The sequence below is a fragment of the Oryzias melastigma genome, linkage group LG21 (genome assembly GCF_002922805.2).
Source record: "Oryzias melastigma strain HK-1 linkage group LG21, ASM292280v2, whole genome shotgun sequence".
Classification (NCBI taxonomy): domain Eukaryota; kingdom Metazoa; phylum Chordata; class Actinopteri; order Beloniformes; family Adrianichthyidae; genus Oryzias; species Oryzias melastigma.
In genome coordinates, this window is record NC_050532.1 from 18,998,226 (window position 1) to 19,025,123 (window position 26,898).

Here is a 26,898-nt window from a genome sequence, read left to right on the forward strand (position 1 = left end):
AAGCACTTCTGACGGAAACAGGAAGTTGTCCCGTCTTCAGCCACCTGGAGGCGCTGCTAGAGTGTCGAAGGTTCCGCTTTCCAGACTCATAACCTAATTCTCTTTTTTTTCTCTTCTTTTCACAGGCTACATTTAATTAATGTATAAAATAAATTAAATTATATTTTAATTAATGAAAATGAATGGCTTTCAAAATAAAATACCAAATGTGGATGCACATTTTTGGGTGCACCACACGAGCACCAGAAAAGGCAAAGATCTTATTGAAGGGTGTGAGATACTGATGGTGCTAGCAAGATTCTAAATCTCTCCTGGTGTTCAAGTGTTTTATATCTTTTTACCAAATATTATTTGTACATATTCTGTCAGATTATTTGTGTTGTAACTGACTTAATATATTTAAGAGGACTTTAGCAAATGGATGACTGTAATGATTATTTATTTATTTGAACACGATTCTTGTAAGTGTATAAATGTGCTGACAATTTTGTACCATAAATAAACATTTTAGATGTATTTGTGTGCTGAATTGAGTCATTTTATTATTTCATAATTTTTAGTCAAAATGTGTCAATATTTAACACTATGGGTAGTATTAAAAATATCATCCTTCCTTAAAAATATAAATAACAGGGACCAAGATGTTTATCGAAATTGCATTGATTCTTGTTCACCGATAAAATAATAAATACTATAAAGGTTTCATTCATTTAGATGGATAGAGAACAGATTGTTGTGTATTTGCTTTGCTAATTGATAACTTATTTTTTAAGGATAAACACGATTTATGAAAAATTAATAGTAATGTATAGAATTGGCTTTTCAAACTTAAAAATAGCCCAGTGCTAGATTTGAACAATGCGGATGTTGCATTTCCTTGTTGTTTAAAACATGTATGAAGAAAAATGCTGAGACAATAAAAGTAAGGTTATACTAAAATTATTATAACTGGTGATAAATAAATATTTTTAGTCAGGGCTCAAACTTTATTAAACTCTTTCACAAATAGTTTGAAGAACAGTTGTATCACAAGTTGAAAACATTTTGACACATTGTTGAGTGTGAAAATCAATGAAATCAATGAAAATCAACTGGAGATCACTAGATGATGGATAACAAGGCAGAAATTTATGGATATTGAGTGTGCTTTGTGTTTAAAAAAATGAGCAGGGACCCTTAATTAGCTTTGATTTCATTTTTATTTGTTAGATTTACAATTTCCAGGCAGAAATTAATCTTAAACTGCAAAATAAACTATTTTATTTAATCATTCATCTACATTTGCTGCATGTGACACAGTCTTTTATTTTGAAAGGAAGTGAACACCTGTCAAAAGTTATAAACTGTTTCAAATTGATATAAAAAACATATATGCTATTTTTATGTTTGTTTTATTTATGTAAAAAAAAGTTAATTTATATTATAATATTCAAAAATGTAAAAAAAAGCAGGGTTTTATTTTTCTTAACAGTGACTGTGTGACTTTGTAAGAAAATTCAATATGCAATTTACAACTGAATTTGCAATTTGATCATACATTTTTGCAATTGATATTTCAATGTGCAATTCAGGTTTGTAGTATAAAAATGCATTTTGCAATTTAGATTTTCATATGAAAAATTACAATTTAATCTCACAATTAAAAAAAATAAAAGTTTAAATAAATCAAAATCAGCTTCATTTTATATTGCTGTGGGTTTTAAGTGATATTTAGTTGTCAATTGAGAATCGCACATTTATTTTAATCATGGGTAAAAATAAAAAAAGAAAAGAAAAGAAAATCCAACTGACGGTGCAGTGAAAGTGCCCTTTGAGGGGATGGTTCAACATTTATCCAGCAGGGGGAGCTGTTGCCTTCGGATTGGAGGGGAGCGGCTGCCGGAAATTATGCCACACGGGAGAACAGCTTCAAACTATGCAACAAGCGAAACTTCTTGAGGAGAGTAAAAAAAAAAAAAAAAAAAGGAGGCGACGTCACACGTGACTTTCCGGAACTCCAGTCTCTCTTCGAGGTCAGTTTTATGCCCGGCGTGAAACGCACGCACAACGTGCTGCTCGGAAACCCGAACCTTCACTCTGAATGGTGGTATGTATTCATATAAGGCGGTCTGGCTTTCTTACTGAAAACATAGTTACATTAATAAAGTCATATTTACGCTAATACTACATGCGCGCGTGATGTCTGTCAACTTTATTAGCTAATATGTAATAATCACAGTCACAATTCTGTTCTCTTGTAGTCCCAGTGTGGTAAACAGAGCGTCACTTTAATGCTTTTGGTGTCACAATAATGTTTTAATTTAGAAGCAGACTTTCCGTTCAGATCTGATTACAACAACCTGAGCTTTCTCAAGTGGCCATCAGGTCTCATTGTTGTTTGCTGTTAGCTGAGAGGCAGGCAACACCACTGACAGGAGGAGGGGAGGAAGGGGGGTATATCCAAGTAACCCTGGCTTCTTGAGTGGTCAGACAGAATGTGTGTGGGGGGGTAGGTTTCTCTGCAACTTAGCAAATTGCTTTGTAGCTAAGTATAGCATGAATACAAGTAAATCAGCTGAAAGCAGTGGCTCCCCTCTGCGACAATGGAGGCATTTCTTAGTGTGATGGATAGTAATCCCAATGAAGACCAAGGCTGTTGGCTTTTAAAAGCCGTAATTGCTCAGCTGTAAATGGAAAACCCAGGAACAAAAACAGAGCTACAATTTCCTTTAATGATGGATCCCCCCCACACACACACACACTCTTCTCTTTTTTTTTAACTAGATGCTTTTATTTTTGTGGTGGACAAACAGGAGATATGATGGTGTGAATTTGATCAATTTGGCATTAGAGCTGGGCAATAAAAGTTAGATTTTTTCACTCCAAATTTTATTTCAGATTTTGAAATCAGATTTCCTTTTAAGGTTGTGTTTTTGGTGTTTTTAGCATGTTCTTGTTGCATTTTACTGATGATGGAGGACATATATAAAAGAAAGGAAGTGCGTAATTACGGCAGGGTTATTGCTATGTTTCTTTTTTTTTTTTTCATTCATCTTCTTGGCCGCTTCGTCCCTTTCGGGGTCGCGGGGGCGCCGGGGCCTAACCCGGCTACTGAAGGGCGAAGGCGGGGTTCACCCTGGACAGGTTGCCAGTCTGTCACAGGGCCTCAATCACACCCATTCACTCTCACATCCATACCTAGAGACAATTTAGAGTCACCAATGAACCTATGAGGCATGCTTTTGGACGGTGGGAGGAAGCCGGAGTCCCCGGTGAAAACCCATGCATGCACGGGGAGAACATGGAAACTCCACACAGAAAGTGGGATATTGTTATGATCATTGACTGTATTTAGAGAACTGGACAGAGTGAACCCCTCCCCTTCGGCGTTCCAAACAGGAAGTACCTGCTGGCTACAAGAAGCCAAAATCCCATATTCTTCTATAGAGAAACGATAGCTTTAATCAGTCATTACATTTGTCAGAACAACCATTCTTGCTTGTATACCTTTTTCTTAACCTTTTCTTGCAAATCCTATTTTTTTCATAGCAAATTTTCTTTATTGCAAGTTATAAATTGACCAATCAGATGTCTTAGTAAAAACCCACTGGCCCCTACCTTAAACATTTGATTGAGAAATTCTCTCGAGCTCACTCTTGTTAGAACAGGCGTGGACTTCAAACTAGCTTGCTCATGATTGGCGACAGTAGTTGTCATGGAAACGTTGACTCAGAACGACTCTGACCAATCACTGTCATCTGGCTCCATATGGCAGCACCTGTATTGTGGAAAAATGGCGACTAAATTGGCTTCCTTTTGCTGCAGTCAGAAGTAAGGCCTCTTCCATACGTCACACTCGCATAGTCCAGGCATTATACAGTCTATGTGCTAGAGCCATTGACTCTATAAGAGAACTGGACTGAGGGGTCCCTCCCCCCTCGTGTTCCAAACAGGAAGTACCCACTGGCTCCAAGAAGCCAAAATCCCTTCTATTGAGAAATAATCAGCTATAACGCATGGTGATGTCCATATTGAGGTTAATGGATGATTGAATTGGCTTAATTTCGCTGGAGCTGGAGGAAAGGCTTTTTAATGGGAGACATCACAGTTGCTCCGTCCAATTCTCTATATACAGTCAATGGTTAAAACACGTGCGGGGATGCATCAATGTCCTTCTTGGCATGTATTAAATGTGGCCAACATGAATTTCCATCATAAAGACAATTGAGTTTAAAACTGAATTTCTAAGTTTTTAATTTAAACGTATTCACACATGTTTATGTCCAACCAAGCACAAACACAGATAAAAATTCATGTTGCCCAGATGTAATACATGAACAACCAAGGTGCACATTGCTGTATGCATTGCCTGCAAATATTTTAAATCATCCACATTTAACTGTATCTGACTCTAAACTGTACAAACGGATAACTGTGATATTGCTTATTGTTTTTGTTACACTGGTAATGTTAGATTGAGGTTGTGAGGGACTGGAAGCTTGTGGGAAAGAGTGTAAACAAAGGGATGATGGGAAATAAGTGCAGGCCTACTCTCCACCCATAATCCTGCCCACAACTCAAATAGAAATTTCTGATGAACTATTGCCGCTCTGCAGAAACTATATCCTAGAAAACAACACTGGCTTTTTTGGTTTTGGTTAAAAAAATGGTACATCATAATTTTAAAAATCAGTGTAACTTTAAACAAAAGTTATATCATATTATTAACAAAATCTATTTTATTTTAACATTTCTTTGGGGATTTGACTTGAATTGATTCTGCCAGCCAGTTTATCTTTGAGTTGTTTCTCATTATCCACCTCCAGCTCTCATCAGTGACAATAAGCTCAGGGTCCATTTTAACAATGATCATAGTTGATATTCATAGTTGATATGAATTCATTTTGAATGATCTGATTCACTGACCTAATTGGTCCAAAACTTCAACCAGTGTGACTCAGACAAATTCTTGTTACTGAACAGTGCAGATGATGTTTTATAGATTTCTTCTATTTCTTGCAAGGTAAATTAAATATGTGTACAAACAAACAAGTAAATGAGAATTAATAGAAAATCCATTCACATTTTAGTTTCATAAAGGTTAGTCCACAGTTGTTTTTCCACATCAAAATAATACAAATGTAAGATTATTGGAACTTTATACCACACTGTATGGTCAAATTCAAAAAGTTTCCACATATTGGAGTATAATGATGGCTTGATTATTTATTTTTGTCATCACGTGAACTATCATAACTTAAACCAAACAGCATCAGATCCTGCTGGTCATAGCATCATATGTGTGTGTAAGCAGGGGCTGGACCCTGAGCTTGTTGTCACTGATAAGAGCTGGAGGTGGAAAATGAGGAACAACTCGAAGATAAACTGACTGGTAGAATCAGGCAGGTGCAGCCGGGCTGCTTTTCCACTGAAAAGTTGGATGGACTTTGTTGAGTGACTTTTCTCTCCCCCCCAGCGACCCCCCTCAGAGGCTGAGTTGGAGCTGCCATTATGAGATGTCGTCTCCCAGCGTTTCTTTCGTGCAGATCAGGTTCGATGACATCCACTTCTTTGAGAACTGTGGCGGCGGCAGCTTTGGAAGCGTGTACCGAGCCAAGTGGGTCTCCCGGGACAAAGAGGTGGCGGTGAAAAAATTGTTGAAGATTGAAAACGAGGTAGGAGCTGTAATTGCTGGGGCTGTTCGTGTACTTTTTTAATTGTCAGTGTGGTAATCATTTTAATTGCTACCCTATTTCGTTGGATGTGGCGACTTCTCTGCCCTTCACTTATGGTCATTATAAACTCCTCCAGTCTGAGAAAAAAAAATATTGTTAAATGAAAGAACATACTACAGCAACTCCCCATCTGCAATCCTTATAAAAGCACAAACTCATTGTCTTCAAGACAAAAAGGAAGGCTCTTGTTTTGAAGGAAGTTGTCGGCCCGTGGATGCTCAGAAAATTGTTTCCTTTATGAAATAGTGAAAAGGTCACTGATATTCATTCATTTTCACTCAATGACAGAGAGAAGATTGCTCAGTGAAAATGTTAAAATGATAATGTGATCCTCTCACTTTGAACCAGTTGTTCCTTTAATTACAGTGTTTTGTTACAATAAAATGAACTCATTCCGACAGGTCCTTTTTTTTTTATTCAGTAAAGCGTTCCACGTGAGTTCCTCCGTACAGTAATTATGTATTAATAGATCTTTACATATGCTCCATTTTTGATAAATTCAACACGAACCGAAAAGACACTGAAAGGCTTTTAAAGATTCAACATAATCATTTCAGATCATGCTCACGTGTTTTAGCCTCACTTCTCTCTAGATTTGAACACATTTTAGCTGCTTTTGTTTGGATAAATGTTGAGAAGGTTAGCACTTTCCACAAAGAACAAAGCAGGAGATATCAGTGACTTGAGAAGAATGGATAATTATCTATATAGTTTAACTGACACGAGTGTTCAACTGTAAACAGAGAAGCTATCATCTATTGAGACGCTAACTTTGAGCTAGCTTACATAAACTGTATTTTGGTTATATTGAATAAGAAAATAAAAGAAATCTGCTTTCAGGGCAAAAATAAAATAAAGGAAAATGAAAAACCAATGTGTGTTTTTAGGATGGTTGTGAGCTTATCGCCCAGATGAAATTCCCTATTAATTTGAATGTCTTTTAAGTACCACTCCCAACTATATTTATTGCAAAAACTGTTCCTTGTGAGTTTTAATTATGAATATGTAGTTTTTTTTGTCGAAATAAAAATAAAACATGTAGTTTTTTAATGTTTTCTGCAGAGATCCGGTAGTTCGTTTGAAATTTTCCTCTGGGTTGTGTGCGAGACTGTTGGTGCTAAAGCTAGCCTTGGCTAATTTCCCATTACAGTTTGGCACAAGATAGCAGCCCAGACAAGGAAAGTCTGATGCAAGTGGTTGCATCAGAATTGCAGCAGAGATGGGAGACTTTGGCGCCCATCCATAGCAGTTGCTGCGTCACAAACCTGAGCTTTTTCAGATCGCAGGTTTTTGTCTGCTCTTGATCCATCACAATTTGAATCAACAAATACTCAGAAATGCAGATTTATTCTTACAGCATTATATATATATCTCCTCCATCATGAGAAAAATGCTTCAAGAACATATTAAAAGCACAATTTTAATTGGAGTGGGTCTGTAATTAGAACTGATCTACTTTGGTTAATTCCCAATTAGTTAAAACAAACTGGTAACACTATGGCAATTCGATAGCCGCAATGCGCCAAGCTTTGGGGTGTTGTAGTTTACCAAATTGAACAAAGACATTTTAACAGATTTTATAGCTCCACGTACCACATAAAATCAGTTTGAGGTCAGTATAAGTAACCAAAATTAATTCATAGGACACGGCCATTTATAAAGAGCACTGCCAATTTTTAAGAAAATATTGGAGTTTAATTGCATCTTATGGTCCTAAATATACATCAATCCTGATGAATACTTTTGTCAGAAGTCTTATGAGTAGGACTAAACTCAGTGTAAACTTGCAGAAGAAAATTTACTAGTTGTAGTTGGAGCTAACGTAGCTTTTCTAGCTAAGATCATTAATACAGTTCTTTTTTTTCATACGTTCAGAATATCTGAGGGAATTAATCTCCATGTTTCAAACATGCAGTGGCGATCTTCTGCTTGAGCTAATTTTTGTATATGAGTCACTGAAAAGCTGTTAGCATTTGTTGTCATCGGATGGTTCACCTAAAATGAAGCAAAGAATCTGAAAATGTTTTTTTTTTTTATTGAGTTGTGTTTTTTATTTCTGGTGAAGTGCATGCTTAAGTGATCATATCTGGAAGTTCTTTAGTAAATAAAAAAGTAAGTTTTTCCATTAGCGTGTTTTAGGCATGACATAAAGCTGAAACTTTTTATTAAAAATGTTATATTCCTGTGTTTTCTGCTAATTATTTCCATTTTTCACTTAGCTTTTGTTGTTTCTTTCGTACTACTGAGGCAGAAGCAGGTTCACAACTTTGCAGAAATTCTGCATGCTAGTTAATAGATATTTTTTTCTGAAATGTATTACTTTACATTGGTTGTAGTTTTTGAATTATAAAAAAAAAATGTTCTGACCTGCTGTATAACCCTTATATGGTACAGCACCATGACTACATACTTTTCTCATATGTTTTGACAGTAATGTGTATTCCTGTATTGCAATATTTTAAGTGTGGTAACATTTTACCTCTATTGCATCATATTGACCTTGATTATCAATTATTTGTACTCTAATATAGTAAAAATTACATTTCTTTTGGTTTGTTGCTCAGGCTGAAATCCTCAGTGTACTGAGTCATCGAAACATCATCCAGTTTTACGGTGCAATCGTTGAAGCCCCCAACTATGGAATTGTCACAGGTAAGTTTGTACATTCTAATGCTTTAGGGTTAACGTTTTTAACCTGTTATAACATGTATGTCAAACAGCAACACGAGAAGATTACTGAAAGAATCTGTTGACACAAGCTGCAGAGCATGGAGAGTTTTTCTGTGCAGACATTGACAAAAGCATTCATGTTTTTTTAAGTATCTACCTGATTATAAGTTGGATTAAAAAACGTGCACAACCTGAAAAGCCTGACTAAAGGCGTGTCCTTTGATAAATAATCGACTAATCAAGCGTTACTTTAACGTTTGCTTGAAAGCGTTCATGTTTATAAAAACAGTATGTCAAGAAAGTATGCCATGCACTGATTTTACAAGTTGTCCCACCTAAAAACATGTTCATCATAGAAAAGCTTCAACTGTTGGATACAGAAAAAGTAAACAAATATAATAATAATAATCACATTGTTTGATTTTTACAGAATTTATTTGTGTACTGGTGCAAAAAATATGTTTTTAGCTCCTTCAAAGAAACAATAATTCAACAATTCAGGGACAAAATTGTAGACCCAAACAAGATTGGGATGGACCAATCTACAATAAGCAAGCGGCTTGGTGAGACAAGATCAACTAGTGGAAGAAATAAAAGAGAATGGAAGAAATACAAGATCACTGATAATCTGCCTCCACCTTGGGATCCATTTATGATCTCACCTGGTGGAGAAAGAAATGATCTTGAGAGCAGTGAGGAACCAGTGAGGAACATTTCAAGGTTCTGGAGTGGTGTAGCCAGTCTCTGCACCTAAATACAATAATCTGTGGAAGGAGTTTAAAGTCTGTGTTGCCCAGCAACAGCCCTAAAACATCACAGCTCTTGAGGAGATCTGATGGGAAAATTGACCAAAAAGTGTGAGCCAAAATGCTAAAGACCTAAATGAAATATTTGAACTCTGTCATTGTTAATCAGGGTTCCAATAGTAAGCATTACCTTGGACTTTTTTAAATACCAAATACTTATTATCTGCACTATTATACAAAGATGATCAACTCAAATACGTATAAAAGCTTTTATTTAAAATGTGTGGTTGATCATTTATGCATTTACTTCATTTTGAAGAGTTTTATATTTTTACCTATTTTTTGTATTTTCGTATCCACAAAAACGTAAAAATGAAAGAGGGTACTGTATGTCTTCTAATAGTAGCTCTGGCGTTTATTAGAGACCGTCCGCTATTGGAAGATATATGGTAAGTTCTAACTTTTGTTTTTTTAAACATCACTTTAGTTTTTATGAGGGTTTTTAATTTATTATTTATGGTCATTTTATTTTTACTGCATTTTTAACCCATTTGAAATAAAAGCAGCAACAACAAAAATAAAAGGAAAAAAGACAAAAATTATGAAATGTGAAAAAAACAGTTTATTTAAAACAATATTTGTTAGTTTTGCTTTCAAACAAGAGTGAACGGTATTCTGTATCAAAAAGCTTTCAGCACGATTCCCATTTTCAAAAAATTAACACCTAAAATCAAAATCAATGTATTGTTCTTTCCAACTTTTTGACAATTATTTGATTTCTTCAACTGATTATTTTATATGGTTCCATATCCTGAGTCCCTGAATTGGATTGCTCCTATTTGTCCTGTGTTGGGTTTTGGTTCCATGATGCAGCAGCAGAGTGTTCTTTTATTTGTTAAGACTAAATCTAATTAAATCCAGTCAAAGTGTTTATGGTCATTTTGACCGTTCCATGTCCGTCTTCATGCGCTCCGTCATAAAGTTTTCTCACTGTGTTGACACAAAGCATCAATCCAGAGAGTTTTTTTCTTTCTAGTTGGACATTTGTTTGTCTTCATCCACCTGCTGGACTTTGGTAATATTTGCAGTGACTCAGCAGTTTCATAAAGTAATGAATCGCGGTGATTTATTGTTTGCCAGTAAAGTTCCTTCTCTCCTTTAAATAAGAGGCTGGATAAGAATTTACAGCCAACGCCGCTGTCATGTCGTTCATGGAATGTGGGGCTTTCTAGGTGCAAAGTGCAGAAGCGCACAGGTGCACACTGCCGGAGAAATCCGCTGCACCGGTTCTCATTTCTGTCTGCAGAAGACTTGCATAATATCCAGGTTTACGGTGATCAAAATAAAAACGGAAAAAAGATTTATGTCTTTTATGATTGGTAATTTGGCGTCGGTCTTGGCGCCTGTGTTAGTTTACATTACTGCAGTGGGATATGATTAGGTTATTATACACAAACAGAGCCTTCCTGCTGTTCAAGCTGCTGCTGGTTCATCTTAATTCAAGAAATGTAGCTTCTGTTTTTGATCAGTGGAAATGTTTCCTTTTTTTTAAACTCACATATTAAACATCTGTATATCTTAATTGGTTTTCCTGCAGTAAATTGTGGTGTTTTTTTTCTGCATCCTCAGAATATGCAAGTGGCGGCTCCCTTTATGATTACCTCTCCAGTGAGGAAAGCGAGGAGATGGACATTGGACAAATCATGACGTGGGCTGCAGAAATCGCTCGAGGTAATTTTTAGAAATCCATGAGGAAACAACCAACGTACAGAGTAGAATTCTAACGTCTTTTCCTCTAGAAGGATGTGGTGTAGGATTAAATATAGCAAACTGGTTTTGTAGCATTTTTCTTTTCGTTTTCCTCCTTAAGGTTTCTGCATTGTTGATACTTTTGCTTTCCATCTGCTGATGTGCCGAAAAGCAAAAAATAAATTTAAGACCAACTCTGAGGAAAATTGTGTTTAACATTTTTCTCATATATTCAGAAAATTAAGCTTAAAATTATATTTCTGAGTATTCCCTTATTGAAATCATTGTGAATCAGGAGCAGACAAAAAAGGACATTTGAAAAAGATCTCATTTGTTATATAGAAAATATGCTCCATTCCGATGCATCCACTTGTAGACGACTACATTTATGTACGTCTTGGTTTTCCTCGTCCTAGCTAGGAATATTGCTCGCCATTTTTATTGCACTGCTAATGTGAGCTTGGAGTTGTGAGGGGCTGTAAGCTAGCAGCAAAGGGATGATAGAAAGGGGGACATACCAACAGTCAAAACTCAGAGATGAATTTCTAATGAACTCCTGCCACTCTGCAGCAACTATAACCTAGAAAGTTTTAAAAAATGGCTAAAAACAGCTTAATCATAATTAAAAACCACTGGGAACGCTTTTAAAATAGATCTAAAGGTGATCGAGTGGGTCTTTTATCATGCAAAGTCTAAAAAAATGTGCATTAATAAAAAAAATGAAATGTTTCAGAAAGTTTGCACTTCACCAATTAATGAGTTCATATAAAATATACTTTTTTGTGAATATGTTATTCTTAGCGTTTCTGTTTTTTTGTGATGAGTTGTTTTGATCCTCTGCTCATGTTCTGCTTCAGGAATGCACTATTTACATTCAGAGGCCCCAGTCAAAGTCATCCACAGAGACCTTAAATCCAGAAATGGTAACATGTTTGTTAAACGCTTCAACTTCTTTATTTTAAGGCTGAATGTTTTTCAGGATGTTGATTTTAACCTTTTTTATTTCCTTTTCTCTCTCTTTTTTAAGTTGTTTTAACTGCGGACAAAATTCTCAAGGTGGGTTTAGTCACTCTTAATTCTGTGAATGTTTGTTTCCAAATAACCTTTTAGATAGAAATAGGTTCATGCTGAAATTCTTGGTCGTGATTGCTTTCAGATCTGTGATTTTGGGGCCTCTAAGTTTCTGACCCACACCACACATATGTCCCTGGTGGGCACGTTTCCCTGGATGGCTCCAGAGGTGATCCAGAGCCTCCCTGTGTCTGAGACCTGCGACACTTTCTCTTATGGAGTGGTGAGTGGCAAAGCTGCAGAATGCCAATGTTTCATCCGGGTTCACTGAAAAAGCTGCCAATATATCGTGAAAAAATGCTGGAAAATATCCTTCTAAATTTAAATATTAATTTTGCGGGAAAGCGTTTTATGAGCTCAATTTATGCTCAGTGTGGAGCTTAACTTTACTGAAAAAATGTCGTCTTAAACTGTATATTTTAATAATAATATTTTTTAAAAATTTAGTAAAACATGACATAAAGTTTTATACACCAATCCTTTGCAGATGACCTTTGAGAAAAGAAATGTGGAACATCATGGAAGTCTAAAAACCTCAAATCTTTACCAAAATCTGATTTAATTATCAAAATATTTGGCAAATGACTTTATCGAATTTGATTACCGGTAATTTATTTAACTTATAAATAAAAATAAATGATTGAAAAAGTAGGAAAGAACTCAGCTTACAAAGAAAAGGGAAAACCTCCACAGTGAGTCTGAACTTAAAAGTCCAACTTACAGAAAAAAGCCCCTGAAATTGTGCTGAATACATTTGCAGGAAATTGCACTTAAGTTCTTCATAGCTCTCAGGCACTATCGCCTCTTTTTCCTCTGCTTAAGTGGACAAAAACATTTGACCTTTTCAGAAGTGCAACCTCAAAGACATTTTTGAGGGGTCTTTTTTTTTTGCTCTTAAAAGTTTCTACATTTGGAAGTCTTCTTTAGAAAATAAATCTGTAAATTTTCTCTTCCAATCTAAACTTTTATAATTTTTTTGTTACTTTTGTTAAACCTTTAGAATCTAGTCACGATTGCGTGCTTTTAATTAGCGCTTTATAGATTTGATAATTGTCAAATATTGAAAGTTTAAGTGTTGTAGCTCACCTCTAAAGGGACATTTTTAGACTATCGATAGTGTGTAGGACATTTATGCACCCAGACAAAGTTGAAATATTATTAATATTAATAATAATTTTAACCTTTGACTTTTGTTTCAGGTTCTTTGGGAGATGCTGACTCGGGAGATTCCGTTCCACGGGCTGGAAGGTCTTCAGGTGGCGTGGCTGGTGGTGGAGAAGAACGAGGTGCTTTTCACATAATCCCAGCTGGGGTCTCTCTTTGCTGTTTTCACATTCTCTTAATTTCTGTTGGTTCAAATTAGATAAGAATTAATATACCGTGGACATAAATGTAGTTGCTTTTAGTTAAAAAACAATAAAAAATATCAGCATAAAAAGAGCCTTTTGCAGGTGTCTACTTTTACATTTTTTTAATTAAATTTCCTTAAAATCAAATTTAAATTAGAAGAATAAACTGCTTTTTTGGAATAATAAAGTAAATTTTGTCATTCTCGTATTTAAAAGACATTATCAATACAGTGTTTTTTGATATCTTGGATTATATGACAGGAGAGATATGCAACTTTTATTACCTTATTTATGAAAGCATCAGAAGAGACGCGAGAACTTCTGTTTTCTTATGGCTTCACAGCATCCTTAGATCGGCTGACACTTTGCTGAAAAGTAATTTTCTGTCCAGTTTTTTACTTCCTAAGCTTTCATTCAATCCCCCCTTTTAAACACAATCTTTAGAGGATCCAGAATTAAACTTTTATTTGAAAGTATTAATTTAAACAGTCATTCTCACCTGGGATTCATAGGTGCCAAAACTCCCACAATCCTATGCAGCAGAGGTGTGTATGCTTCCCTCTCACATGATTCAATACTCATATTCAATACAAATCCCTCTGGCGTGTTCTAATTGGCTGGACACACCTGAACCAGGTAATCAGTCATGAGGATCTGGAAATCCTGCAGACACAGCAGCCCTCGAGGCCTGGAGTTGCCTATCCCTGATTGATATTTATTATTCACTGGGCGTAAAAACTATAAATCAAAATGCCTTTTAACAGAGAAACTTTTTTTCTTACTGGCACTTTTTATTTTTTTATGGCTGATGTTATGCACACGTTTACGTAGCACAAAAAGTGATGAAAATTTGTGTTGGGCACACATAGTACGTGCAGCCAAGATGCACAAGGCTGCATATCCTGCATGTATTTTAAGTGCGTCAAAGGCTGCACGTATTTAAAGTTAAACTTAAGAGTTAAAGTCCCATTAGCTGTCACACACCTATGTGTGTGAAATGTGTTCTCCGCATTTGATCAATCCCTTGGGGGAGTGGTGAGCTGCAGAAACAGCTGCCCTCAGGAACCATTTGGTGGTTTAACCCTAACAACAGTAACCTTTATCCTAACCTTAAGCCTTCCTCTGGGCCCCTGTGGCAAATAGACACTTTATTTATTTTTTTTTTTAACCTGAAATTTTGGTCCTTTTAGACAGTTTTTATGATTAAAAAAGTGTCTCATCAATTTATTCAAGTATTGTTTGAAGAGCTGTGAAAACACAGGTTCACACATCTTTCATTTCAGTTTACCGTCAGCTAATTGTAAATGACCTGACTTGGTAAAAGCAAGTCTTTTTGTTTGTATTACATACACAAAAAGAAGTCAAGACAACAGGAAGATAAGCTAACAAACTATCTGATAAATGTTATACCTTTTTACAAATATTATCTTGTTGGTATCTGTGGTTTTCAACCTGTTACTCACTGTACTAGATTGGTTTTTTGATCCCTATCTTTATCTAGTTGTGCTAAACGAGTTAAAAAGGGTGAATGAGGAACTAAAGAATGTTTTGTTTTTGTGTTTTTTACAGAGGTTAACCATCCCAAGTAGCTGCCCTGTCAGCTTTGCTGAGCTAATGAGAAAGTGCTGGGTAACAGAACCAAGAGTGAGTTGCACCTGCATCGACTCACATGTTTTTATTTCAGTTAGCATATAGAGAACACGTTTTATTTAATTATTTTTACGTCAATGCAGGGGCGGCCAGTGTTCAAGCACATCCTCTCCACTTTGGAGTCCATGTCTAAAGACAGAAAACTTCCTCAACAGTGCAACTCTTTCCTTCACAACAAGGCTGAATGGAGGTAACGGGATCCGCTGCTCTCTGCTGCAGCCAGCAACTGTATTTATATCCTCATTTTCTCACCACTGTACTGCCTCAGCCTTAGCAAATGTGCAACGGTTTTGAAAGAATGATGTGGAAATGTGGCTGATGGGGCCCACGAAGCACAGAAAAGAACTTGAGATTGTGCATATAGATCCTTAATAATTACACTGATAGCTTCATAAAGACACGACAACCCCCAAAGAATGATCCATCTGGATATACTTCCTCCCTTTACCCATAAGATCCTAAAAATAATCACCATCTTTTTCAAGTAGAAGTGTTTAATTGGCCTGTTTGAGCAGCTGGAGGTTTGATGATGTTCGGCACAGCCTGAGTCTCAGCTGTCACTTTATTCTCCGTATGCTTGTCTGCGGGCCTTGTCTGCGCCACCAGGGCTTATTTCCTCAGAAGTCGTGCTGCTGGAATCCTGTCCAGGCAGCCATCTGCAGGTGGAGCAGGTCAGAGTAAGTTTCAAACCCAGAAAAACTGACAGAATGCTGCACAGAAATCTCAAGACGTCTGTCGGCAGCCAGAAAATGAAGAGGGTTTCGGTCTGATCCGCTTGGCTGATGGTTAAACAAACATGCAGATATGTGCCTCAGCCAAAATAGGGTTCTAAAGTAGTGCAGGTCATTCAAACTGGCACCATTTTTCATCCACTTGAAAATATTTCATGGACTAAAAATAGTATTGAACAAATGAAGTTCTAAACCATGAGCAGATGGATGCTGCAGAGCTTTAGGGAAGCAGGAAATGTGAGCAATACATAGCATGCAACTTCCAAGTTTAACGTAAGCAACTTCACTATGGGAAGCAGAAGATCGGGAAAAACAAGCTCTGATCTTGCTCCGGCTGCATGTATTTAGAGGACTATGAGAAACCTTTTTGTTTTTTTTTTACAATAAATAGTGCTGCTCCCCCTGCTGGACAAAACAAAAGATGAGGCGTCATGCTGCTTTACAGCTCAGCTGGTTCTAATATTTGTTTACAAAAATATATTTCTCCTGGATTTGAAATCATTACATTTCTAAACAGGAATACATGTGTCAGCATTTGGATTTTTGCTTAAACAAACCTTTTAAAATAAGATTTATTTTCACTGATTTTCAAAAAGAAATGATCTATCATTGTGGATCTACTTTTGTGTAGCTGTGAATTCTGGGTATTATTTACTCATTGGAAAAGCTTTACTTCATTGCATTTTAGGTTCAACTGATTCCATATTACATATTTTTCTAAATAATATATTTACTTTAAAGGCTGTTGGGCAAAATCTTGAAAGAGAAACTTGTTTTTTGGATCGTTTTGCACTTTTTCTCTGAAAGAGCGCAATTACTTTATGTCACTGCTGCAGACGTGTAGAACTTTAGGATCCCTTTAGACAGCGAGGAATGAAACACAAGTAAAAACAAATTGGCATTTCACTGGAAAAATCAAGGCGTTTCAGGTGTTTAAATGTTTCTCCATGAAGGTGCGAGATTGAAGCGACACTCGAGAGGCTGAAGAAACTGGAGAGAGACCTGAGCAGTAAAGAGCAGGAGCTGAAGCAGCGAGAGAGGCGCCTGAAGATGTGGGAGCGCAAGCTCATCGAGCAGTCCAACAGCCCGGTGAGTTATTCCCTCTTCACTTTGGTCCACCTTCACCTCCGAGACGAACCGTGGAGTGGATCCGCAGCGGCCTGTCGCGTCTCCCGGTTCTCTCAGCTGCGCTGAAGGACATCAAGGGGAGAAGTGACAAGCCGGTAGATGAAAATGAGGAGGTGCGTGACAAAAAAAGCAAAGGGGGGCATGTTGTGGAACATTATGGTCTGTGGAGACACATGTCGGTGCTGCGTTTACATGCGTTGCATTGCCAAACAAGATTGGACTCACTCTTGAGGATCACCATCATCATTGCAAACGCTACTTTTTGTTTCCTGTTTGTTGTTTCTTTTTCTTGTCAAACACAACTTTATAATTATTATCCCAAAACAACTCAAACGTAAGAGGAAGAGATCATACAAAAACATGATCATGTCAATCTAAAACATTAAATTAGCATTTTTTTTTCTATTTTGCATGTTTAAAGCCCCACTCTGATCACAGTTTGATCTATCGTAAAAGCCTTCCCAGTAGTCTTTAAATTATGATTAATGCAGTAGTTCATCAGAATTTTTACTCTGAGTTTGTGGGTGGGGCTGTTGGTGGTCCTATTTCCCATCACCCCTTTGTGTACACTCTCTACCGCTAGCTTAGAGCCCCTCACAACCCCAAGCTAACATTATTGATGCAGCAAAAATTCCAGCTCAGACGAGGAAAACAAAGACGCACATTTGCGTGATTAATTCTTTGTGCAATTATTAATCAATCCTGACCTGCAATTAACAATCAAATAAATAATTCCTAATAACTGCTGTAAAAAGCTTCATTTCGAGGTATTTTCATTTAAATTTGTGACGCTGTGCCGCAGTTAAAAAAATCAAAACACAACTAAAAAAGTGACTTTAATGAAGATTTTTTTTTTTTATAACAAACTTCCAACCTATAAAATAAACAAGAACAAAGCATCAGATCCAGAGTGTTCTAGTTTGACTCATAAGAAAGTAGGAGTATTTTTCTGAGCAATCCAAAAAAATATTGACCACAATGCATATGTTGACATCCCTTATTCCACATGCAAACAGCCCTTCTTGTAATTTATGATAACAAATACTCTAACAGGCTTGATCCCTTTCATAGTAGATAGTTGTCATGGTGTTGTTTTGGGTTACTTCTAAATATCACCTTCTAAACCTTTCCCACCTCCTCTTTTCCTGTTCTCTGTCCTTGGTCTCCTCTAGTCTGTCTCCTCACTCCCCAGTCCATGCAGGAAAAAAAAAAAATCAAAGTTGTCGTATCGTTGCGAGGGATCAAACAGAGCACCGCTTCACGTTGGATCATAACATCCCATAATGAGGTGGTAAATGGGGGTTGAGGACATGTTTGCTGCTCTCTGACACGCGGGCCGACAGGCGGGGCCAGCAGAGCTCCTTCAGGTCAAAGCGTGTCAGCTGGACACAAAATCAGCGCCTGGGACGGCTGGGGGTGAAAGTCTGCGGCTGCAGCAGCTGCATCCACCGTCCCAGTTCATGTCGATGGGGAAACACAACCGCTTGTTAAGTCCTGTTGTTAATTATGATGCACTTTCATTAGCTAGTACTTTGTCACACTCGCTGCTCTGTGAGCTGCATGCATGACGCACATCCAGTAATCGCTGCACGCTGCACAGGGCCACAAGTCACAATTATCAAATATATTTGAAACCCTCCACCTGGGGATATTATGGATGTCAGCTACTGTAAGCCTGCTGTTGGGATGTATGGTGCCATGCTGTGAAGAAAGAGCTTTGGGAGGCAGCTGCTTGGAGAAGGCCGGGCTTTTATGATGAAGTGACATTTTGCTGACATTAAGATTGGCCAATTTGTTCTGGATGTGGTGGAGTGCAGTTGTTGAGACGCAGTCTCTTACCAGGATGGAAAACGACTTTTTTTTTTTTCCTGTCTGACCTCAATTCAAAACATCTTCATACTCTCCAGCCACCTTTAGGCTGCTTGTGGACGCAGGTTTTCACCTGCAGAGAAATGAGTTAAATAGACACAAAGTAACTAGAAATTACCCTCCAGACCTGCATGTTGCAGCAGCGAAAATTGCATTAGTGTTTGTGCTCACTTAGGTGTTAGGCTTCGTCTGGGGGAAGGACATGCTCACGGCCCATTAAACCGCTCCCTTTGCTGGCTGTAATCAGTCAGTCTCATGAGGGTGTAATCCTCTGTATCCCTGTATTGTTGCTCATTAGCTGTGATACTTCAGCTTAAACATCATCTCCACTCATGTGTTATCAAGTCCCAGACAAATCACACTTAATGCAACAGATTCCTACCTTTGTTTGGATTTGTCAAACCCAGACATCCTGTGGTGTAGGGGCAAAAGATGTCTTTAATAACAATAAAAACATCTAAAATCGATTTAATAACTAGCTTTGATTGTTTTATATTACCTCCACAAAAGTAAACATGTGGCATTAGATTTGTAGCATTAAAAAAATACAATTAACTTTTACTTTAACAAAGAAAAAAGGCACATTTTGTCATCTTAACTTTGCATTAATGATTTCATATTTCTGATTAGCACAGAAGGTTTGTAACCTGAGACTCATCCCTCCACAATAAATCTTTGACTCAATAATAACAATTCATTCATTTAATGAAATACAGATTTGTTTTTAGTTAGATAGATTTATGAATTTATGTCTAAATATTAAATATTGAGCCGAATTTTGGTTAAAAGTTTGTTCTAACCTGTTTATTTTTAGAATAATGTTAAAGCTCATATTATATATGCACAACAACAATGTCCAAGTGCTAAATATATATGTTTGTGCATACGCTATATTTTTCTTCTACCAATAAAGTCACGTTTATATTCAGGTTAAAAGGAGCAAGTAGTGAAAATAATCACAAAACACTCTAAACTTAAGTTACAACAATAGAAAAATAGTATTTTCGTCTCTTTTTATTCAAAACTTTTCATTTAAACACATTTGTTGCAGCAAAATACTTTTTGTCTTTTATTTTGCTGCAGGAATTTTTAAATAAAAGTAAAAAAATCCTATTACACTTTTAAATATCCTTTTTTTCTGTTTATATTTTTCTGTTTTTTCATAAGAAAAGTACTGTTCATTTTTAAACGCTTCAGTACTTTCACCATTTGCCCAAATTCTCATCATCCTATTAGCCCACATGGGGGCAGAATTGTGTGAACTTATTCAAACTCAAGATTTGTTTTTCCTCCAGGAGTCTTCCTCCTGCATCCTCAAAGTTGAGCCTTAAGTGATTTTGTATTTAAAGTTACATATTTGCTCAATTGTGAAATAAAGCGTGTATTTTGGAGTCACTCCAGCAGCGAAGTCGAGTCTGTTTACCGCTCCACAGACGAGCCGCTTTACTATGCAGCATCCCCAGTTTGAATGTATGGCGGAGTCTGTGGAACGCAGCTGATGATTAGTTCATAATCGGAGCTGCGACAGGATGCAGCGGAAAGATGACAAGGAAGGAAAATCACTCATTCATTTAGTCATCTTTTCCCCAATTTTCCATTTCATTATTTCTGTCATTAGACATCACGATCACAATCAGGAAATCTTTATTCTAGCTGGCAAATATATGCCTGATTGCATTTAATGAGCAATAAATGCTTTTTTTTAATCATTTGAATTTATCACGTTGGACTTTTTCAACTGGTGTGAATATTTAAGAATAAAATTTCTGAAGCTTGATAACTAGGACGAAAATAGAGAACAGTTTGGATTGCTGCTACAATTAGGATTAGGATTAAGATCCATTATAGTAGGACACTAATGCCGTCAACAATCATCCATAATCTGCTGTTTTGACTTTTAAATGTCTCCTTCCCTGCAGCTGCTGCCCACTCTGGACATATATACCTGGACAGAGGAGCAGGTGGTCAGTATCACTCTTGTATTCACACAGATTTGCATGAAAACATTGATTTTTACTAAATGGAACCTATTGCTGTTTCAGTATTTCTGGATGCAGCAGGTGTTTGGCACAGGTCTGTCCCCCTCCCTCCCCTTTCCACAGTAGTTCTAATAGTTTAAACTGATAAAAACTGGTTAGTTGGACCGCTTTGTGTTTCAGGGGACGGGACGTGTGACATGCAGCGCTATGCGGACCTCTTTAAAGAAAACCACATCACAGGAAAGCGCCTGCTGCTGCTCACTGATGACGACATGCGGGATATGGGGGTCAGGTCGAAAGGTCACGCCATGCACCTAAAGGTAAACTCATGCAATGCAGCTCCTTTAAATACTCAGATCATCTTTTGAACTATTGTAAAATTGCTCCCAGTAGTTTTTAATTATGATGATGTTGTTTTTAGTAGTGCTGGGGGGTAAAAATCGATTATTAGATGCATCAAATATGATTCATAAATGATTCCGAATCGTTTATGAATTTTAGATAATTGATGATCAAAAAATGGATATGGTTTAATGAAGAAGTAACAAGTGGGACTAAAGGTGAAGCTTTTTCACTCTGACATTTTTGAAGACCACACAAACATGGCCAACCTTCCAGATCTCGTCATCTGATCAGCCCCGACTTCACTTAAAACGACTGTTTGGAAGCATTTTGGCTTTCATAATGTTGTGGGTCAATTGGATAAAAGTCACACTTTGTGTTTGTTATGTCATACCATAATTTTATATATAGGGAACACAACAAATTTGTAAAATCACAATGTGCTGCTAGCTAGACACTATTTACTTTGTTTGACGTGAGTTAAAGAGCGTTTCATTAAAGCTAGTCTAATGATAAAACATAAAATTATCTTATTTAAGGTTGTTGAGTTCAGGGATAATTTTTCCCTTTTGATGATGTTAAAAAGTTTTGATTATCAAATTAAATATTTTTCATGTCATAAGTTAAACAAGTATACTTGTCTTTACTTAAAAATGCACTTTGGTGGAGGAAACTTAGTAGTATTGGTCCATAACTTGTAGTAAAGAGAAACATTTCTAAAATAAAAAAATGCCGATCTGAGATGCATTGATAATAGTTTGATAATCAAATTGTTTCGTAATCGAATTGTAATTGTGAGGTGTCTCAAAATTTCCATCTCAGGTTTTTAGCCAAAATTCTTTTTAAACTGTGTTGTTTTTTAGGACGTAGTTTCTGCATTTAAAATTTGCCTCAGAGTCCCCGCCCCCTGTTGCTGAGAGTTCTCTGTTTACACTCTCTCCTCACACTCCCAACTTAACATTACTGGTGCCAATTTTCCAACTGCATTTTTGGGTCTGCTCCTAATTCACAATAATTTGGATAAAAGAAATACTTGCTACAAGAACATGTTAAAAAACATTTTTTTTATTGGAGTGGGTTTTAAAGGATACATTTCTGTCCAACAGGCTGAAATTGAGAAGCTCACCAACGACTATCTTGGGTTTGTCCACTTCCCTCCACTGCTGAAGGTATGACGCCTCTTTAAAGATTTTTTTTTTTCTTAAATGAAGGTCCCTTACCAATTTTCTTCCCTTAAGGACGAGCTGGAAAAGGAGGTGGAGCAGAGTAAAACGGTGAACCTGGAGTTGGTGTTTGGATACCACTGGAAACCAGGAGCCGGAGCCTCAGTAAGTTTTGCAGAGGCGCTCTCAGGACTGCGACTCCGGCATATGCTGCAGCTGTGAAGCATCTGACGCCGCTCCTCGTGTGCTCTGTGAAACCCACAATTAATGAATATCACAAAGAAGTGCTGGAGCTGCTTTGAACATCCTGCTAATAGTGGATACTTTCTGTCAGCCCGCTGCTGCTGAAGCCGTTTGAGGATTTATGACAGCGCCTGTTATTCTGGCCATTGAAGGCATCACTAGACATGTATTAAACCCCCCAAAAGAGAAAAAAAAAATAAACATTTCATTCTCTGCCTTGTTTCACATCCACCTCGACTCGCTCACAGCTCTTTGTTAGACTCTCAAACTGTGGAGAAAAGGGTGGCTCTTCACTTGCTGTTTGAATTTAATCAAAAATAGCCCATTTAGCCAGAAGTCATTTTCTTTTAAAAGGCAAACGTTATTTAATCTTTCAGCTGTTCATTGTCCCATCATAAATAGTCCTCTTTCAGTGTGTTCGGCAGGGCTGAAACGAGCCTGCTAATTGCCTCCCATTTCTTCTGACATGTGGTGGTTTAGTGGGTAGAAAACACAGCGGGGAGAAGGAAACAGGAGGCTGAGAAAATGAGAGCTAATTATTTTCCCCTGCCTGGTGTCAGGTTCCGTGTCAGCCTTGTTTTTACAAACTGGAAGGTTTTTTTGCACTAAATAAAACAAACCCGCACTGCATTTTTTTTTCTCCCATTGCCCCTCTTTGCTGGCGATGTCATGGAAGCAGCTGCACTTCTCAAAGACAAAATGAGGGCCTGCGATTGTGCGGACACCATCTGACAGCCACTGAGGGTCCCCTACTAATGAGGATATCACCGTGCAGCCAAGTGAAAGGTGCTGAATTATGTATGAGTTGTCATTAGACGCACTCGGGTTGTAGGCATCATTACCAGACATTGTTTCTGCTGGAGTGATTAGACCAGCGTGGACCTGGGATCCCCGGTGTGACCGTCCAGGGCCGACACCAGGCCAGCGCGGGGCCACTGGTGTGTTTCTGAGCCAGAGGCTTGCTGGAGCTTCCCTCTTTGAGCCGCTTCCAGCCCCCGAGGGAGATGAAAGGGAGGTCGAAGGCTCCTCAGACGAGTGTGTTCCTGCCACTCCTCTGATGTCTCTCTGTGTGATCCCTACACAATGGATTGGCCTGTGCCGTGAACCCCAGCGTGGCTAAGCAGTGACATGTGGCTCCGGCTCTGAGGAACCGGAGGAATCATTACAGCCTTGTCAGCATTCAGCATGCAGAAGAAGAGGGCTGGAGAAGTCTTCAGATTTGCACCTCCCAGCTTGATGGATTTAGTCTGCATCATGAAAAACAAAAGATTTTAAAAACCCATAATCCTTTTAGGAAACATAAAATGGTTTAAATCTAAATCTATCAGTTTTTTTAAAAAAAATAAAGTATGTAAAATCTTTGTTTTCTGTTCTTAACTCACTCAGACTTGACATCTGCTAGTGCCGTCAAACTACCTGTAGGTTGTGCTGTTGGTTTGTGTTCCCGGAAAAAAGCAACTTTACACAATGAGGCAAAACTTTCCACACTTTTCCGCTTAACTCCGTTTACCTGATTGTTATTTTTTTTCTTTCAAGGACTGCAAGTGGAAAGCATACCTGGAGCTGGACGGAGATGAAATTGCTGTAACGTACATCAAAGACGTCATCTTTAATGCCAACAGACAGGATGTGGAGGTCTTGAGGATGACTAAGGTATCGTCGGGGAAATTGTCAGTAAATAGCTTCGAAACTACTCCTCTTCTTTTTGTTGCTAAAAATTATCTGCCGTGATCTGACCTGACACACCCGAACTTTTCCACCCGCCGCAGGCTGATTTCTAATGTTCTGATGGTTTTACGCTGCAGCCACCGTTCGTGATGGACAAATGGGTCGTTGGGTTACAGCAGAACCAGAGAGTGGACTACACAGTTAATTACGAGGTGAGTCATTTCAGCGAGAGGGACAAAAACAAGACAAATCTACATCCATCCACAGAAACATGGAACCTTTTGGGATAATTATAGCCTGCAACGCTAAATGTCACTCGACCTGATTTTTTTGAACACTTTAGAACGATGTCAAGTCACCAAAGAGTACTAGACACAGCTGCTTGGTGGTGTGGAGTCACAGTGGTGGGCAGGATGAGATCAAGACCGTGGAGTTGGTGATTGAGACGGCCGCATCTCACAACGACTGGAACACCAGTGAAAAAACGCCTTCAGGTGCCCAAACTGCCTCTGATGAGCTATTGGTGGCTGGTGTTGCCAAAACATAATCCAACTTGTCTTCTTTTTTCAGATATTGATCCAAAATGGATGCACAATGTCAGACAGAGACAGATGATGACCCAGAAATCGCAGCAGAAGACCACTCCGATGACCAGTTCTGACGCCCGCACACTTCCCCAGTTCCTCTCAGCACACGAAAGCCAAGAGTCTTCTTACGCCGCGGCGGTGCGGCGCTCTCCAAACCGCTTCCACGCCTCTCCTTGGTCGGACTCTCGCAGCTCCTCGCCAACCGCCAGCTTGTCGGCCAAACTCTCGCCGATCAGCCTGGGGTCAAAGGGCAGCAGTCCCTCCAGCACTACGTCCGAAAGCACCTTAGAAAGAGAGCGCCCCCGCAGCGCCGGAACAATGCACAACCGCCACAAAAGCAACTACTTCAGCAACACGTTTGCCAACAGGGGGAGGGAGACAAGAGGGACCGGTAATAGAGGAGGCTACTTTCAAAATAAAACCGGCAGAACCCCACAGCAGCCGGGCAGGCCTCGCTCCAACAGCTACAGCGTCTCCTCACAGAACCACCCGCCCATAATCCCGGGGATACTGTCCGTGACCGGAAACCCCAGCGAGGAACGGGAGGAAGGCAAAGCCAGCGACGGAGGCTGGATCAAAGTGGAGCGCCAAAAAAAAGTCCAACGTCCGGACAACAAACAAACCAAAGGTCGACCTGCTCGAAGAGGCAGCAGAGGAGGGCGTGGCGCTGGGGGGAGAACTTGAGGAGCTTTACTAAAAAAACACTTTTATAAAACAACGATTTTCCAATCTCATACCTAAACATTAATTGTATCATGCTACAGAAAAACTATTTTATGTCTGTGTAAAAAACAAAAAACAAGAAAGTTGCTCTTTTTAGATTATTTTAAAGATTTTATTCGGAGTCTATTTATCATTCTATGTGTAAAAACACTTTTATCAGTTACATTTTTATACAAGATATGAAACTCACTCTACATAGAGCCAAATCACCTTAAAAATGTCAAAGAAGGAGAAAGTTGTTGTCTCACTTGGTGCTTGAATTGTGTCCACTTCCTGTTCTCTGCAAATGCTCTATTTATTCACTTTTATTAAATGAAATGTTTACATATTTCCCCTCAGCTGCTTCAATAAATTAAATCTCTTGTTGCCGACAACAAATGTTTCTTTCAGAGTTGATCTCATTCATATAATGAAGTTTCCACATTGGATTTATGCATGGATGTTATGGATGCATCTCATGGGAGGTCATAAGGAAAAAGAATTCATAATTAAATAACATTATTTTTTATAAACTGCACTTACCTCTATTTACTTCCCTGTTACTGAGAGCTCTCGGTTTACACACTTTCCTGCCATCTTACAGCCCCTTACACCACCAACCTAACATTAGCGGTACATCAAAAATGTCAAGTAATATTGGAGCTATCAGTCCTACAATTCTGAGCCAGATGCCAACTCGGATGAGGAAAACGAAGACATTCATGTATCTGTTTGTCTGCAAGTGGAGGCATCAGAGTGGGGTGAGGCAGGGAGCTTGTGCCTTGCCCAGCACAGTTTTTACACATTTTAATATTTAAAAACTGCATTTTTGTCTGTTCCTGATTTGCAAGGATTTGAGTAAAAAACACTCAGAAATGTAATTTTAATCATACTCATGTGCTCCATCATGAGCCACAATGACTTGTTATAAACACAATATTGAAACTATTAGTTATAGCAAATCTTTTATAGGGCATGTTTTCCTTTGCAGCTTTGTTATATTACTATTACTTTTGGAAGCATACATCTGTCTGTCCATCTATTTCACAATCTGCAGAAATAACTTATTAACTAGATTAGTTAACTATTATTGAAGTAGTGAATTAAAGGCTTTCCGTAATTGACCTAAAATAACTATTGGCCCTTTTTACTTTACAAAAATGGATCTTAAGTGGACCTGAAAGTTTGATAACATATGCAAAGATTTAAGTTCAAAAAGGACAGTTGGTTTTACAAAAAGATGAGGATCAAGAACTATATTTTTTCCTATTCTCATAGACAAGACAGTGAAGTTTTAAGTTTCCTTTTTGTTTTTTTTAGTGTGCAGAGAAGCACCAAACTTTGGATCCTTAGAAACGTGTTTGTGGGTTGACTGCATGTGAGTAATTTAAGCTGGAACGGCCATTGACCTGAACTGAGAAAGACTTTGATAAGATCTGGAAAAGAATGAAGAAATTACCCGCCTTGTATGCAAAGGAGTCAACAAGACGTTCGCGCCAAGAGTGAAAAACTGGAAGATACATAAAAATAAAAAAAT

General features: G+C 38.0%; 1 protein-coding gene and 1 long non-coding RNA gene across 8 annotated transcripts; one reads left to right on the forward strand and one right to left on the reverse strand.

Moving 5' to 3' along the window:
- Nucleotides 1-1,359: 1,359 nt before the first annotated feature.
- On the forward strand, nt 1,360-25,458 carry zak (sterile alpha motif and leucine zipper containing kinase AZK). 2 transcript variants are annotated; one of them, XM_024287033.2, is made up of 20 exons: nt 1,363-2,086; nt 5,456-5,654; nt 8,279-8,366; nt 10,760-10,861; nt 11,737-11,802; nt 11,907-11,935; nt 12,036-12,173; nt 13,150-13,236; nt 14,869-14,943; nt 15,033-15,139; nt 16,634-16,769; nt 20,597-20,641; nt 20,720-20,750; nt 20,837-20,976; nt 22,105-22,167; nt 22,237-22,326; nt 23,941-24,057; nt 24,210-24,284; nt 24,416-24,566; nt 24,643-25,458. In XM_024287033.2, exons 1-20 carry the CDS (start codon nt 2,022-2,024, stop codon nt 25,341-25,343), a joined length of 2,505 nt encoding a protein of 834 aa, XP_024142801.1. In that variant the 5' UTR covers nt 1,363-2,021; the 3' UTR covers nt 25,344-25,458. The 2 variants fall into 2 exon arrangements, 1 of the variants encoding a protein (XP_024142801.1); XR_004946951.1 differs by lacking the exons at nt 24,210-24,284; nt 24,416-24,566; nt 24,643-25,458 and adding an exon at nt 23,084-23,190 and having other exon boundaries at nt 1,360-2,086.
- On the reverse strand, nt 15,135-23,947 carry LOC118597930. Of its 6 annotated transcripts, XR_004946957.1 has the most exons (5): nt 23,787-23,947; nt 23,247-23,651; nt 22,219-22,410; nt 16,683-16,870; nt 15,135-15,605 (listed from the first exon to the last, which is right to left on the reverse strand). It is a non-coding gene; the product is annotated as an uncharacterized LOC118597930 (long non-coding RNA). The 6 variants fall into 6 exon arrangements; XR_004946954.1 differs by having other exon boundaries at nt 23,247-23,947; XR_004946955.1 differs by lacking the exons at nt 22,219-22,410; nt 23,247-23,651; nt 23,787-23,947 and adding exons at nt 17,943-18,750; nt 18,849-19,568.
- Nucleotides 25,459-26,898: the final 1,440 nt, after the last annotated feature.